The sequence below is a fragment of the Notamacropus eugenii genome, chromosome 7 (genome assembly GCF_028372415.1).
Source record: "Notamacropus eugenii isolate mMacEug1 chromosome 7, mMacEug1.pri_v2, whole genome shotgun sequence".
In the NCBI taxonomy this organism is placed as follows: domain Eukaryota; kingdom Metazoa; phylum Chordata; class Mammalia; order Diprotodontia; family Macropodidae; genus Notamacropus; species Notamacropus eugenii.
The window spans coordinates 4,143,808-4,159,393 of NC_092878.1; the positions used below are offsets into that span (position 1 = coordinate 4,143,808).

Genomic DNA, 15,586 nt, shown 5'->3' on the forward strand with positions numbered 1-15,586 from the left:
GAAAGACTTCAGAGTAGGGTTCAGATAGTAGGTGAGGTGGCTGAGTGTGTAAAAGTAGTTGCAAAAGAACAGACTGAAGGAGGCATAGTATTATTTGTTAGAGCATATTTTGTGCGGCTGTTATCATCATATGATTCTATAGGTGCTTTGTTTTATTTTGTGGAGTTAAGTTTTTAAATCAATAAAATAGACTAAAATCTGAGGAGTAGGTGGGGAAAATAAGTGACGCAGCCCGAAGGAAAGGCGAGGAAATGGTGACGTGTGGGAAGAAAGGCAGTGACTGAGGGATTTAACACCTCTGCTTCTCAGAGGTAAATTGTCTAGATATTCATGTTTTAGAGTTTAACATCCATGCCTTCATTGTTTTTATTTACATGGATTAATTGCAGGCCATTAGGGAGTTTTAGAAATTATTTAAACAGAAATTGGAAAATTTCACATTTTAATAGCATGTAATTAATGTTTTCCTTTTTTGTGATCTAAAAGATGTTAACGTACTGTTGATAATTTCTGGATGTTTTGAAGAGGTAACCATGTGCCATACTAAATTTTTTAAAATAACTTTTTAGAGTTTGAAAAGATTTTAAACTAATTTTTTTTTAAATTTCAGATACTGGACTAAGTATGCCTAGTGATACTTCACTCTCTCCAGCAAGTCAGAATTCTCCATACTGCATGACCCCTGTGTCACAGGGCTCTCCTGCCAGCTCAGGGATAGGCAGTCCAATGGCATCTTCAGCAATTACCAAAATCCACAGCAAAAGATTTAGAGAGTAAGATCTCAGATATTCTTTTTTGTTCCAATGGGAAGGTCCTATAGTGCCTTATGAAATGAGGCGTCACAGAGGAACCAAAGCGACTCCATTATCTTGTAGAATGCAGTCCTGAATTTAAACGTTATTATTTTGTTGTTACTGTGTGTGCGTGTACGAGAATAGAATGAGTCCAGGATTGTGTTTTCATTGAACTCTGAATAAAATTTGCCTTTAATTCACAATTTTGTTCAATATCCTTTGGAAATACTTATTTGAAAAACTAATTTTGATGAATGGTTTCATGAGGTTAAAGCATTTACTTACTTCATCAGATATCAAAGTGTATTTCACATAGAAATCATTTAACGATGAATTTACTTTTCGCGTAAGGCTGTTGATGTGGATGCCTGGGATACCTTGTGAGTACCTTATTTTTAGGATTATCTTGTGTTTTCCATGAAATACTTCTGCTATTGTGTACTTTGTATTAACCTTTGAGACAGACTCACCAACCCACCACGAAACGTGCTGTCTGCCGTCATCAGCACGTCAGCTTAGCGTATGAACCATTAGTAAGTAACATACGGGATGAATTACTACCTAAAACGAAAGGTGAGCCTCTTGAACTTAATTTAATGTTGGAAATATTGCAGCTTGTACTGCAGTCGTCTATAGTTTAGCCTCCCTGTGTGGTGTAGGAGCTTAGGTCTTTATTGGGATTGTGTTGTATTATCTTCCTTTTCCTAGTGCTGCTGTCAGAGTATTCTTGCTTAGATTAGAAAAATGTCAGATGTTGACTGACGGATGCAGAGTCTAAAACGTTACTTGAGGCCAAACACCATAAAAGGATTCCTAGAAGAACAAAGAATGACTGACTTTCTTTCATGGTCACAGATCATTCTTAACAATCCCTCCAGTTTTCCCTGTGTACATCTCCCATGTGTAGTGGTTTACATGTTGTCTTCCCATTAGGATCTGAGCTCCTTGGGAGCAGGGAGTGTTTTTGTCTGTCTTGGTGTTCTCCCGTCCCTTAGCCGTGTGCCTGGCACGTGGCCTTTAGTAAGTCCTTGTTGAGTGGAGTTGACTTTATTTATCGGAATTAAAAATCCATCCTTTTTTTCAGTTCCCTGGCCAATCCAATTATGTTTTTTATTCTTATTGGTTAAGCTTTTGTTTATGCATGTTAAAATTTGTACCTCGTAAAATGTTGGTTTGCAACAGAGGATGGAACGTGTAGAGTTTAGTCATTTTATTAACATACTTTTTCTTGATTTTGTCCATCATAAAGCTAGAAATTACTGTTTTTAATTTGGAAATACAGCTATCTTCAGATCGAGTGAATTAAATTTTCTTTGACAAAGGGCTGAGTATGGTGGGATAAAGGGAAAGGAACTAGATCTAAGAATTCATTAGTATAGGGAACTCCTGAGTTAGGACACTTCCCTCTACCTCTGTAGGTAGGCACCTCTGCAATTCGTAGAGAGCACTGAGAAGTTAATTGACTTGCTTAGGGTCACATTGCTGTTATGTGTCAGGTGAGTTGAGACGTGAACCAAGATCTTCCTTGCCTTGAGCCTGGCTCTCTCTCCAGTGTGCCATGCTGCTTCTCAAAGTGGAATATATAGGTGAAAACTAGGATGGATGAGTTCAGGCCTACCGTCTGTATGCCTGCTGTCCCCTGCAATTGTACAGCACGTTCCTGACACCTTCCTTTCTGTTCATTTCTCCTCCCCACCCCTTCCATCTTCTACACTGAAACCACTTCAGATTTCACAGTTTATACCAGGAGTGGGGAATCTGTGGCCTCAAGGCCTCATGTGACCTTCTGGGGCCTTTTGACTGAGTCCAGGTTTTACAGAACAAATTCTTTTATTAAGGGGATTTGTCCTGTGAAGTTTGGATTTAGTCAAAGGGCCACACTTGAGGATGTAGAGGACCACATGTGGCCTCAAGGCCTAAGGTTCTCCACCACCGCTCTATGCTTTTATTTGGTGTAAGGGAACTTAGTAACCCCTTGTCTCACCCCATGGCTTCTCTAGTGGTTTAGGAATTGTTTAATCCCCTCCTGGATCACAGACACAGAGCCAATAACACTTCTCTGATCCTGGGGCAAAGAAGGTATGTAAGAGGGCAGAATAGACATACCATAAGTTTATTACAGTAATCTCATACAATTAAACCTTTCCCAATGACATTAAGAGGAATGTAGGCATTTAGGAGTTAGTGGGCCCTTTTGATCGCGTGCTTGCCATTGGCTGTAAATTGTTTTAAGAGCATCCGCTTTTCCGTCATGAAACTGTTGAAATGTTTTTTTATTGTTGCTGCATTTATGGGCATCCCACTGGAATGAAGCAGAAATGTCTTTTATCCCACTTGTCTCAAGAATTTGTACCACATCATCCCATGATGTTTGATTTGGTTCATAATTGGAGTGTTTGTTTTTATTTTTGAGGTATTTTATCTGTCACCTAAATAAAAGGCTGCTGGATTGGTAATTTGAAAACAATAAAGTCCAATTCATTATTTCAGGTTTTTCCTCTTTTTACATATGAATAGGGATTTCTTAAAAGGATTTAAGAAACTTCAATATTATGTTTTTTGATCAGATCTAATAATATGCTTTTTACTTGTTGGATAAAGGGAATATTTAATGTTCTATTGTTTTATATATATGCCTATGTATATATTATCTTTGATATGTATGTATATACTTATAGACTTTCCTAAGAGTTACTAAAATAAATTTAGCGCCAGTGTTCAAAGATTTAACTTTCAAAAAATATTTTTCTTAACAGGTACTGTAATCAGGTTCTCTGCAAAGAAATTGATGAATGCGTGACTCTGCTTCTTCAAGAGCTTGTTAGTTTTCAGGAGCGCATTTACCAAAAGGATCCTGTGAGGGCAAAAGCACGACGACGTTTAGTTATGGGCCTTCGGGAGGTTACCAAACACATGAAGTTAAACAAGATCAGATGTGTTATTATTTCTCCCAATTGTGAAAAAATACAGTCAAAAGGTAGGTAGGGATGTGGTTTGCCTACCCATTGAAGTGCCCAGGTATATGTGTATGTGTGTGACTGTAGTGTGATTATTTAACTTACATAGTGTGCTACACAGGGAAGGAGGATGTAGCTTTTTCTCAGTTGACATTATTATAAAATATTGAAGAGAAAAATAAGTCTTTCAAAACCTGGGTGCTTAAAATTTCAAAGAAAATCACTGATTTTCTTAACGAGGATGCATATTTTCTCAACCATCTGAAGATCATAAAAAATTATACCAGTAGCTAGTGTCCAGTAAATGCACTTCTCGACCCATTTGAAGCCTCTGCTTTCCAGATGCTGCTTTCTCTTCTCCTTTACATCCTTTCTGCTAAAAGGGACAGAAAGAACTTTGCCCTTAGTGTCACTGGTGAAGGTTTAATACGGTGAAATCTGTTGCTACAGACTTACGGCCTGTGGGACGCTCTTGCCCTTTTTGTGTAGTTGTTTGCTCAGAGAGCAGAGAAGTGCCCTTGGTTTTCTTTTGCTCAAATGAAATAATAGATTGGAGCCGTTAACTATGGAAGACATTTATCTGTAATTTTCTTTATTATTTCACAATGTATTTGTGAATTGAACTGAGAATGAGAAAGAATGTTTGTCTATTTATTACAGCCAATTCGTTGGTAGTTTATTATGAGAAGTTAAATGCTTGTTGATGTGAAGCTTATTCAGCTGCCAGGAACTTTGCTAGGCAAAAGATACCTCAAAAAGACCTAGAAGGAAAGAATCCGACCTTTGAGAAGTTTTCAGTTTAGTTGAGGAAATGATATATATACATGGGAGAGATGAAGAGTGGAAGGTAATGCCATTGGTGTGAGATTTTATGGTACAGTGTGCTGTAGGAACCTGGAAACATTTAAGTTACTTTTTTTACTTAAAAAATAGAATGTTAGCTCAATTTAGAACATATAGAATACTAAACGTAGCGCATTAGATCAGTTTAGGTCATTAAAATGACTGAATTTGTGAACTTGACTTTTTTCTCCAGGCGGCCTAGACGAGGCACTTTATAACGTTATAGCTATGGCACGGGAACAAGAAATCCCTTTTGTCTTTGCACTTGGACGGAAAGCTCTAGGCCGCTGTGTCAACAAGCTGGTGCCTGTCAGTGTGGTGGGGATATTCAACTACTGTGGCGCTGAGGTAAGGCAGTTCTACACAGCATGTTTTGGAGGCACATGTGTTTGAAAAAATGAGTTGATAAATTTCAAAGAGTGAATAGAAAGTACCTGAATTACTATTAAACTTTTCCCCAATCTTGAGGTGATTTTTATAGAGAATAAATCCACTCACAGCAGTGAGTAGACTAAATGTACCTCTGTAGAAGGAGCTGGTAATACAGGGAATAGCACACTGGATCAGAAGGACCTGAGTTCAAATCCAGTCTCAGACACGTTAGCTGTGTGACCCTGGGCAAGTCATTGAACGTCTTTTGTTCAGTTTCCTCAGTTGTCAAATAGGGTTAATAATAGCCACCACCTTGCAGGGTTGTTGTGAGAATGATGCTTGTAAAAAAGCACTTGGTACATCGTAGGCACTGTCTACATGCTTATTCCTTTCCCTTCCCCTAAATCTGTAACATTATGAAAGCAGCATTATTATTTTAGGTCATCTCAAGTTAGTTGCTTATCATATATTTTGCTTGTAGGGCAGTTACCAAAGTGTCCAATGTATGTATTCAGAGGCTATTACGTGTTTCAGGTCTTTGTGTGTGATTGGTTTATTTCAGTATATTGAATTTGTTGTAGGTAAGGTAGCATTACAGAGAGAGGCAGAAAGAGACACTAACTGGCTGTTTATGGTGAGCCTACTGAGACAACTCATTTGTAAGCTGGAATCAATTGTTTACCAAGTAGTCTGGAATACTTGTTAACTGATCAGTGCATTCTTTTCCCAGTAGGAAAGCAGCCTTGGGAAAATAAATCAGCATCAGAAGGTTGTTCACTGGTATTGTCATAGACAGAGAGTGTTAATGTTTTGAGATGTTTTCATCATGTTGTGGTGTCCTGTTGTGTTCTTCTCCACAGTGGGGATATATCTGGATTTGGAATGCAGAGTGACTCTGCTGAAGTCACTGAAGCGTCTGACGCTCCAAGGCATTCTTGCCTTCCCCTTCATCCTGTTCTGGAACTTCTCTCGTGTCCACACTTTCCTTTCGTAGCCTTTCATCACCTTCCTTCCTCTCCTGCGTGCTTGTTGTCATTCTCACTGGTGCTGTCCCTTCTCTCTTTCTCAGGTTCTCATGACCTTCGAATTGTTCTCCTTCTCTCCAGCCTTTCTCATGCTCTTTCAAGCTACTACCAAAGGAATTTTCTACTGTAACACTGCTTTAAAAAAAAATCTTTGTCATTCTCCTGTTGCCTGTTTAAAAAAATATTTTTTAGACTTTAAACACCAAAAGAGTGAAACTGAATCTTCATTTCATATCACTTAAAATATGTATATGCGTATATATACATATGTGTAATAAAGTCTTGATGTTATTTTCAAAATGCTTCTCCTTGTACTTCCTTTTCAACTTCTTTCAGTTCTCTTCTGTGCATTTAAAAAAATACTACAGTGGTCTTTTTTGGGGAAGAACTTCATTATATAATTCCCTCTCCATCCCTCACCCTGGGGGGAGGGAACACGAGATATTTTTTAAAATTCCATGTAAAACATGTCAAACAAAACAAATTTACACAGTGACCATGGCCACAAATGTATGTTTTTGTACCTTGAGTCCACCTCTCTGTCAGGATGTGGGTGATGTTTCAGTATAGGTCCTCTGTAGACATGGTTTTTTTTTTCTTTCTCTTTTAAAAATTTATTTGTTTTTAGTTTTCAACATTCATTTCCACAAGATTCTGAGTCCTAAATTTTCTCCCTATATCTCTCCTCCCCCCACCTCAAGACACCATACATTCTGATTACCTCTTGCCCCAATCTGCCCTCCCTTCTATCACACCCCTCCCTTCCCTTATTCTCAACTTCTGTCTTTTCTTGTAGGGCAAGATAGATTTCTCTACCCCATTACCTGTATTTCTTATTTCTCAGTTGTACGCAAAAACAGTTCTCAACATTTGTTCCTAAAACTTTGAGTTCCAACTTCCCTTCCTTCCTCCCTCCCCACCCATTGCCACTGAGAAGGCAAACAATTCAATACTGGCTGTATGTGTGTAGTTTTGCGAATGAATTCCATAATAGTCGTGTTGTGAAAGACTAACTATATTTCCCTCCATCCTATCCTGTCCCCCATTTCTTCTGTTCTCTTTTGACCTTGTCCCTCCCCAAAAGTGTTTACTTCTCATTACTCCCTCCTTCCATTTGCCCTCCCTTCTATCATCCCCCACCCCACTTATCCCCTTCCACCCTACTTTCCTGTAGTGTAAGATAGATTTTCATACCAAACTGAGTGTGCATGTCATTCCTTCCTTAAGCCAAATGTGGTGAGAGTAAGCTTCACTTTTCCCCTCCATTGAAAAAACTTTTTCTTGCCTCTTTTATGAGATAATTTGCCCCATTCTTCTTTTCCTTTTCTCCTCCCAAAATATTCCTCCTCTCACCCCTTTATTTTTTTAGATGTCATCCCTTACTCACCCTATGCTCTCTGTCTCTGTGTGTGTGTGTGTGTGTGTGTGTGTGTGTGTGTGTGTGATCCCTCCAACTACCCAGATACTGAAAAAAGTTTCAGAAGTTACAAATATTGTCTTTTCATGTAGGAATGTAAACAGTTCAACTTTAGTAAGTCCCTTATGATTTCTCTTTGCTGTTTACCTTTTCATGCTTCTCTTGATTCTTGTGTTTGAAGGTCACATTTTCTTTTCAGCTCTGTTCTTTTTATAAGGAATGCTTGAAAATCCTCTATTTCATTGAAAAACCATTTTTTTCCCTGAAGTATTATACTCACTTTGGCTGTGTAGGTGATTCTTGGTTTTAGTCCTAGTTCCTTTGACTTCTGGAATATCCTATTCCATGCCCTTTGATCCCTTAATGTAGAAGCTGCCAGATCTTGTGTTATCCTGATTGTATTTCCACAATATTTGAATTGTTTCTTTCTGGCTGCTTGCAATATTTTCTCCTTGACCTGGGAACTCTGGAATTTGGCTACATTGTTCCTAAGAGTTTTTCTTTTTGGATCTCTTTCAGGAGGTGGTCGGTGGATTCTTTCAATGTTTATTTTGCCCTCTAGTCCAAGAATATCAGGGCAGTTTTCCTTGATAATTTCATGAAAGATGATATCTAGGCTCTTTTTTTGATCATGGCTTTCAAGTAGTCCCATAATTTTTAAATTGTCTCTCCTGGATCTATTTTCCAGGTCAGTCGTTTTTTCCAATGAGATTTCACATTATCTTCCATTTTTTCATTCTTTTGGTTTTGTTTTGTGATTTCTTGGTTTCTCATAAAGTCATTAGCTTGTATCTTTTCTGTTCTAATTTTTAAAGAACTATTTTCTTCAGTGAGCTTTTGAACCTCCTTTTCCATTTGGCTAATTCTGCTTTTGAAAGCATTCTTCTCCTCACTGGCTTTTTGGACCTCTTTTGCCAATTGAGTTAGCCTGTTTTTAAGGGTATTATTTTGTTCAGCATTTTTTTGGGTCTCCTTTAGCAAGGTGTTGACCCACTTTTCATGCTTTTCTTGCATCTCTCTCATTTCTCTTCCCAATTTTTCCTCCACCTCTCTTACTTGATTTTCAAAGTCCTTTTTCAGCTCTTCCATGGCCTGAGACCACTGCATATTTATTTTGGAGATTTTGGGTGCAGAAGCCTTGACTTTTATGTCTTCCTCTGATAGTAAGCATTGTTCTTCCTCATCTGAAACGATGTAAGAAAACACCTGTTCACCACAAAGTAACCTTCTATAGTCTTATTTTTTTTCCCCTTTTTTGGCCTTTTTTCCAGCCAGTTACTTGACTTTTGAGTCCTTTGTCATGTGGAGGGTATACTCTGGGGACCTGTAAGTTCTCAGTTCCTCCCAGGTAGTACAGTCAAGGGAGAGGAGTTTGCTCCTCTCCTGGCCTGCATTCTGGTCTGGAGCTACTGCAAGTTTTTCTGCCCAGGATCCTCTTCAAAGCCACCAGTGCTCTTCCTCACCGCAGGGCTGCCACTTAGGTCTGAGATCCAGATTCATGACTCAGTTTCCCCAAGGTCTTTATGCTGCTGGCCCTGGCGTTGTTCTCTTCTCACCCAGGTGAAAGAGCTTTCTCACTGACCTTTGAAGCAGCTGCTGCCTGTAATTCTGCACCCTAAAGCCTGCTCCAGTCCTGTCCCTGCCACGCTGTGCAGCCAAGGCTAGGCTGCGCTTCTCCCTAAGCTCAGTGTGCTAGACCTTTCCTGTTGGCCTTCCAGGCTGTCTTGGGCTAGAAGTTTCTTCTACTCTGTTTTTTTGTAGCTTCTGCTGCTTTAGAATTTGTTTAGGATCATTTTTTACAGGTATTTTATGGGCTGTGGGAGGAGAGCTGCAGCGGTCTGTCAGTGTGCCCCTACGCCCCCAGACATCACGGTCATTGCACTGATCAAAGCGCTGAAGTCTCGAAACTGTTTTCTCTTCACAGGGTCTTCATTCTGGTGTAAATTATTCTTGTTTCTGCTTACCTCATCTGTCAGATAATACTGCGCAGGATTCTGTGAAATTTATCTTCATAATTTTTTATAAGGCAATGATATTGGGTATAATCGTAAATTGAATCCCATACCCCAGCTGTCTTCCGAGCCTGTTTATGGTGCTCCTTTAGGTTCGAGCTCTTCGCTCCTTCCCTCGTAAGGACTGGGAAGTCTGTTTTGCTTCTGAGTATTCTCTCCCCATTATTAGCCTCCCTCTTAAGCCTCCATGTCCTTACTTGTTTTCCATTTTATGTTTGCTGTATTTCTGCATCCAGCCATGTGTGTTTGTATGTGTGTATGTGTTTGTGTGTATGTGTGTTTGTGTATGTTTGTATGTGTGTGTGTGTGTTTGTGTGTGTGTGTATGTGTGTGTGTGTGTTCCTTTCTCCTTTTGTCCACTGCAGATAAGAGTAACGTTCCCATGATGCCCACCCCCCACTCCTTCCTCCATGTGTATGTATTCTGTTATACTCCAGTTATGAGAAGTAACAAATTCTGCCTCCTTCCTTTCACTCCATTTCTACACGGATGCATTCCTTTTATTCTCCTTTTTTCTCTACTTCAGACCTTCAGAGCAGACCCAATCTCCTTCCATAACCTCCATTTTTCTTATTTAACTCCCTCAGTAACTTTCTCCCGCCCTCAGGACGTTGGCACTGTGTCACGACGCAGCTCCTTCCAGCCACTCTGGGACTCTCTGGGCTTCGGTGTTTGTTTCAGAGTCCCTGCTGAGCTTCTATCTTGTCCTCAGGGATGCTTGAAAGTCCTGTAGTTCTCTTTAGCATTATACGGTTTTGCAGTCAGTTATTTTGGTTGGAAGCCTCTCTCTTTTGCTTTTGGAGTATCATCTTCCACAGTCTCTGGTGTTAGTAGCAGCCTGACTGCAGCTCCTTGGAGCTTGAAGCCATTCTTTCCAGCTCTTTGTCATATTTTGGGTTTTGATTGGTACATTTTTTCTTATAGGCTTTCTTTCAGGAGGTGACTGGGCGATTTATTCTTCTTCGTTTACCCCCAAGTTTTAATAACTGAGCTGTTTTCATTTAGGGTTTTCAGAGATACAGTGTCCAGGCTTTTAAAGAAATATTATAGTTTTGAATTATTCTGTTGCTTCTGAAATTTCCCTCTCTTTGACTTTTTTCCAGGTGTGTTGTTTTTTTTTATATCATACATCTTATATTTTCTTCTGATTTTTTTCATTCTTTTTATTCTGTTCTTTTATTTATCGCCATCTTGTGGAATCTTCGTTTGTTTGGTTTGTCTTCTTTTCATGGAGTCCGTTCTTGAGCGAAGCTTTCTGACCTTCTCTTCTAAGATGTTCTTTGTTTCCTCCGGAATTTTTTTTGTCTCTTACTCCATTTCTTTGAGGTGATGATGTAGTTCTTGTGGAAAAGACATTTTTTTCCTAGGAGTCCCTACTTGTTATGGAGTCATGTTTTTTTTTGTAGAGAGAAGAACGAATCTTTAGATTTGAAATCATCTTTGATGCTGGTTAGTGTTTTCTTTGACTTACTCCCCTTTCCAACTTCTGTTTTTGTGTTTAGGCTTTTCATCAGGTTCTGGCTTTTCTCCCTGCTGTGCTTCTGAGTGGCTTGATCGCCCTGTTTTTGTTTCACCCCAGATCCTGGGCCTGAATGCTAAGGCACCAGGGTTACTTCCTTGGACTCCCAAAGTTCCTATCCTGTAGCTTTCTCAAGGAAGACCTCTGCTCTCCCTGCCTTTGGACACTGAGCCTTGAAGGCCCTGCCTATCGTAGGCCCAGCTCAGGTCAGGTCAGGCTCCTCCAGACTGGAGCTCACCTTGCTGGTGGACCCTCTTCCCTTTCCTATTACTTAGTGTTTCTGGCTTATTTTTTCTTCAGTCCTGTGGTGGAAGAGGTCACTTAGAATAATTTCTTATGATCTTTATTTAGTCTGGTGTGATTTGGGGCACATTTCTGGAGTATATATATATATATACATATATATATATGGTGTCTGCCTCCTGTTCAGGCAGCCAGCTTAGAAGGAAATGTCTTTGCCTGTTAAATAAAATACAGATTCTTTACTCTGACAGAAGAGGCCCTTCATAGTCTACCTTCACCTTTATAGCTCTCTCATCACACTGTGTTTTGCACAGTCTACACTTTGGGAAAAGTGGATTATGTCCAGACTTCTTTTCTCCTGTTTTTGTCTGTTGACATCTTTTCCCTCCTTCAGAGCCCAGCTAAGGAGCCACTTTTACTTTTCCCCAACTGGAAAGGATATCTCTTTGGATCTTTCCAGTCTTTCTGTTTGACCTCTCTCTCTTCGCTAAGACGGAGGGTAGGGATTACATTGTTTCACGTCCTTGTATCTCTGACACTTAAGTATTTGTAGAACTGAATGATACTGTTTTGTTTGTTGTCTTTCAGTGTGTCCGTCCAGTTTGGTATTTTTTTCTTGGCAAAGATACTGTAGTGATCTGTCATTTCCCTCTGCTCATTTTCTCACCTGGGGAGCTAAGGCAGACAGGGTTTAGTTACCTGCCCAGGGTCACACAGGCCCGGATTTGAACACACTGACTTCGAGCTTGACTGTCTTCCCGCTGCACCACCTAGCCGACCTCCTAGTTCGTTACATTTAGTTAGATTGTACCTTATAGTTTGGTCTCCATGATGCAGGAGCAGTATACTTACTGTGTCTCCTTGAAACCGGTATTGTCACACACTTATAATAGATAATCTCTTGCAGAGCATGACTTTCTGACCTTGTGCTTCCTTCAGGTCTCAGCTCATATCTTACCTTCTGCAGGAAATCTTTCTTTATCTCCCTTAATGCTTTTGTGCCTTCCCTCTGAGATCGTTTGCAGCAGGTTGTATGTGTATCTGGTTTGTACGCAGTTGTTTTCATGTTGTCTACCTCGCTAACGTGCGAGTTCCTGGGTTGCAGGGATACCTTTAATGTTCAACCTAGTGGCTCACACCTGGTAGGTGCTTTAATGAATGTTTGACTGACTGCTGAAGAAGCTTCAATAGTTCTCTTTTCTCTAAGATAAAGTACAAAGTGCTTCATAGTCTATCTTCTGCCTCGCCTTCTGGGCTGATTAGACGTTACACACACCTTTATGAACTTGTTAGATCAGGGGTGGGGAACCTGCAACCTTGAGGCCACCTTGAGAACCTAGAGGGCCACCCCTGCATTAGACCAATCTCTCACCACCATGACTTTGAATCCTCAAAGCCCTGTGCCTTGGTGCATTCCCTCCGTCTCACATGACACGTCTGCACAGGGGCTTTCCTGACTCCCAGCTTTTAGCTGTCCTTTCCTCCAGAGTGAGTTTGTGTTTATTTTGTACATGTTTCCTTTCCCTTGAGGGCAAGGACTAGCTTGTTTTTGTTGTCCTTTCCTCAGCACTTAGCACAGTGTTTGGCACACAGTAGGCACTTATTTAGTAAACATTTATTGAATTGGTGCTATTTGGAACCTGTACTTCATGTGAACTAACTCCATGTACTTACGAGGTTGGTTTAGGAATGAGACAAGTAAAGTGTTAGGACTTCAAGGACAGAATGTTCTTTTAAATAAAAGCAGAAATTCCTAGATTAATAATTAGAATTAGATGTACTGCCAGTCTCCTTGGCAGTACACCTAACTAGGGAATGGGGAGCAGTACCTTCCTAACCCAATCAGTAAATACTGATTGAATGAATATATTTATAAATTATGGACAGGTTATTCAACCTTTCTGACCTTACTATTTTTTGTTTTATCAGAAATTTAAGGGAGTGTTTATTGCATAGTCATTCATAAGAAAGTTTGTAAAAATTATTGTAAAGTACTCTTGGAATGTTTACTTTACCAATTTTCCTACTTCTTGCCCTCTGTCCCCTAACCACCTATGTACCTGTCTATAAAGTCACCGCCTTTTCCCTCCTCCCAGGTTTCATCTACCCATTTAGCCTTTCAGTGAGGAAACTATTAATCTTTGTGACCACTATCTGTTCTTTTTTAACATGGAACTATTTTTCCGGTTACTTATGGCTTAGTGTTTATACACACATTCTTTGTGTATGTGAAAATCTATATGTATTAACATACACATATATGCATAAGTATGTGTATGTGTTTATATACATATCTGCATGTACACACAAAAAATTAATACATGTTTTATGGAAGTGGTTCATTAGGATGTTTGATCCAAAAATGTGCCAGTACTGAAATATACCCTCTCAAAGTATACCTTAGTTTGATTAAGTAAAATAATAGTTTTAATTAACTTGAATAAGTCTATATAGCAAGAGGAACTATTAACCAAATATTTTTCTCTCCTTAGAGCCTGTTTAATAAATTGGTAGAACTGACTGAGGAAGCCAGGAAAGCTTATAAAGACATGGTGGCAGCGATGGAACAGGAGCAGGCTGAGGAAGCCTTGAAGAATGTTAAGAAGGTGCCCCACCACATGGGCCATTCCCGAAATCCTTCTGCAGCAAGTGCAATTTCTTTTTGCAGTGTTATTTCTGAACCCATCTCTGAAGTAAATGAAAAGGAATATGGTAAGTGGTTTTACCCATTAATTTTAACTTAAAATGTCTAAAACAGTTTTATGGAGGTAAATTACTCACCTTAAATAAGGAAAAGTGCTTTAAAAGTTTTTTTTAAAAGTCTTGCCTCTTTTCATTCTGTTTATAATCAGAATTAAATTCCTCAAAATTAAATTTACATGGATATTAAAAAAATAAACTTGTTAAATTTGCCTTAAAAATACTTTTTTTGAACAGAAAATCAAAAATTGATTCAGGACTGAGATTGAATAGATAGATGGATCATAATTTAATTAGTATTCTAGACTTCAACATTATTTAGAACTGCACCCAATTAATTCCAGAAGTTCATAGTATCATTTATCTAGTGGTGGAGGGGACCTTAGAGTTATTTAGTTCAGCCTCCTCATTTTAAAAGATGAGAGAACAGGTTTACAGAGTTTGAGGGATTTACAAAAGGTCACGCAGGCAGTAACCGACAGAGCCAAGTTTCATATCACAGTCCTCTGAAAATCCCTGACTGTTCACTGTACTGCACTCCTTTTAGGAATCAAACAGCGTAAGATTCCTAGCCATCCGATTGTAAGCATTCTGTGATCCCCAGTACAGTAAAAATTCCTTTCATGGCTTTTTCCTTTCTGGAAATGATGTTCATAGAGACTTAACCCAAGAATCTTCTGAGTGATTTATTCAGTTTCTTTTTTGTTTTTTCCTATCGGGGGCCTCTTGTTTTCCTCCCTAGACTCCCAGATATTGCTCTTTTCCCACTCAGAATGAATGAATCCTGTGATCTGCAAGCTTTTTCTGAACTTCTTCTCATCTTTCATTATTTCCGTAACTGTTCAGTCCTCCTCTCTACCCCACTTAAGTCCATAAACTTATCCTGAATACGTCAGAGGAGTGAGTCATTCTTGGATGCTCTGTCCAGTCTAGGAGGTTCTCCTAGATGCTCTGTTTTCCCTTGATGTCTGTGACTGCTCTCTCCTTGCTGTCCCTACCTGTCTGACTGATCCTTCTGATTTTCCTTTGCGTTCATCCCCTGCCTCCAAGCTCCTATGTAAGGATGTCCTTGACACCTTTTCTTAAATGATCTTATGTTATCCCTGTTCAGACGAATCCAAAACATAATCCTAAGGCCTTCTGGATATGTCCCAATAGGTCCCATCCATGATGACTCAGACTGAATATGTCCAAAATAGAACTCATCATGTCCCTCCCCTCTTCAGAAACCTTCAGCATGGCTCCCTACTCTTCCTAGAGTAAAATACAAACTCCTTTATCTGGTCTAGGGAACTCCCTCTACCGGTGTTTGTCAGCAACTGCACCTTATAGTCTGCCTCTTCACAGAGAAGTACATGGCTTGTCCAGGGTCACATAGCATGTATGTGTCAGAGGTTCAGCTGGCTTTCTGTCTAGTACACAGTGTCGTCTCTCTGTAGCGATAGATATCTTTCTATCCCATTATTTTCCCCGTAATTAACACTCTACCCAGACATATCTACTTGTCTCATACATGTAATTTCATCCTGTGTCCCTGCCTTTTCGTGTCCCACTTTCCTGACTTGGAACGCCCTGCTCGTCGCTCTCTTCTCCCATTCACCTTTTCTCCAGTAAACCTTGGCTAATTTATCCAAATCTCCTCTGATCGCTCCTTTACTCAGTGTTTAAAGTGGTCTGTGAAAAGAGTAAGAAAGACATCTAATA

At 39.6% G+C, this 15,586-nt stretch overlaps 1 protein-coding gene across 7 annotated transcripts in view; it reads left to right on the forward strand.

Annotated features, from left to right (window-relative positions):
- Positions 1-15,586, forward strand: part of SECISBP2L (SECIS binding protein 2 like) — a 75,243-nt gene that overhangs the window by 48,249 nt on the left and 11,408 nt on the right. For all 7 annotated transcript variants that reach the window (XM_072622383.1, XM_072622382.1, XM_072622380.1 and 4 more), the window contains exons 14-17: positions 611-773; positions 3,551-3,771; positions 4,788-4,942; positions 13,675-13,894. In XM_072622383.1, the coding sequence (XP_072478484.1) occupies positions 611-773; positions 3,551-3,771; positions 4,788-4,942; positions 13,675-13,894 (759 nt within the window). The remainder of the gene's footprint in view (positions 1-610; positions 774-3,550; positions 3,772-4,787; positions 4,943-13,674; positions 13,895-15,586) is intronic.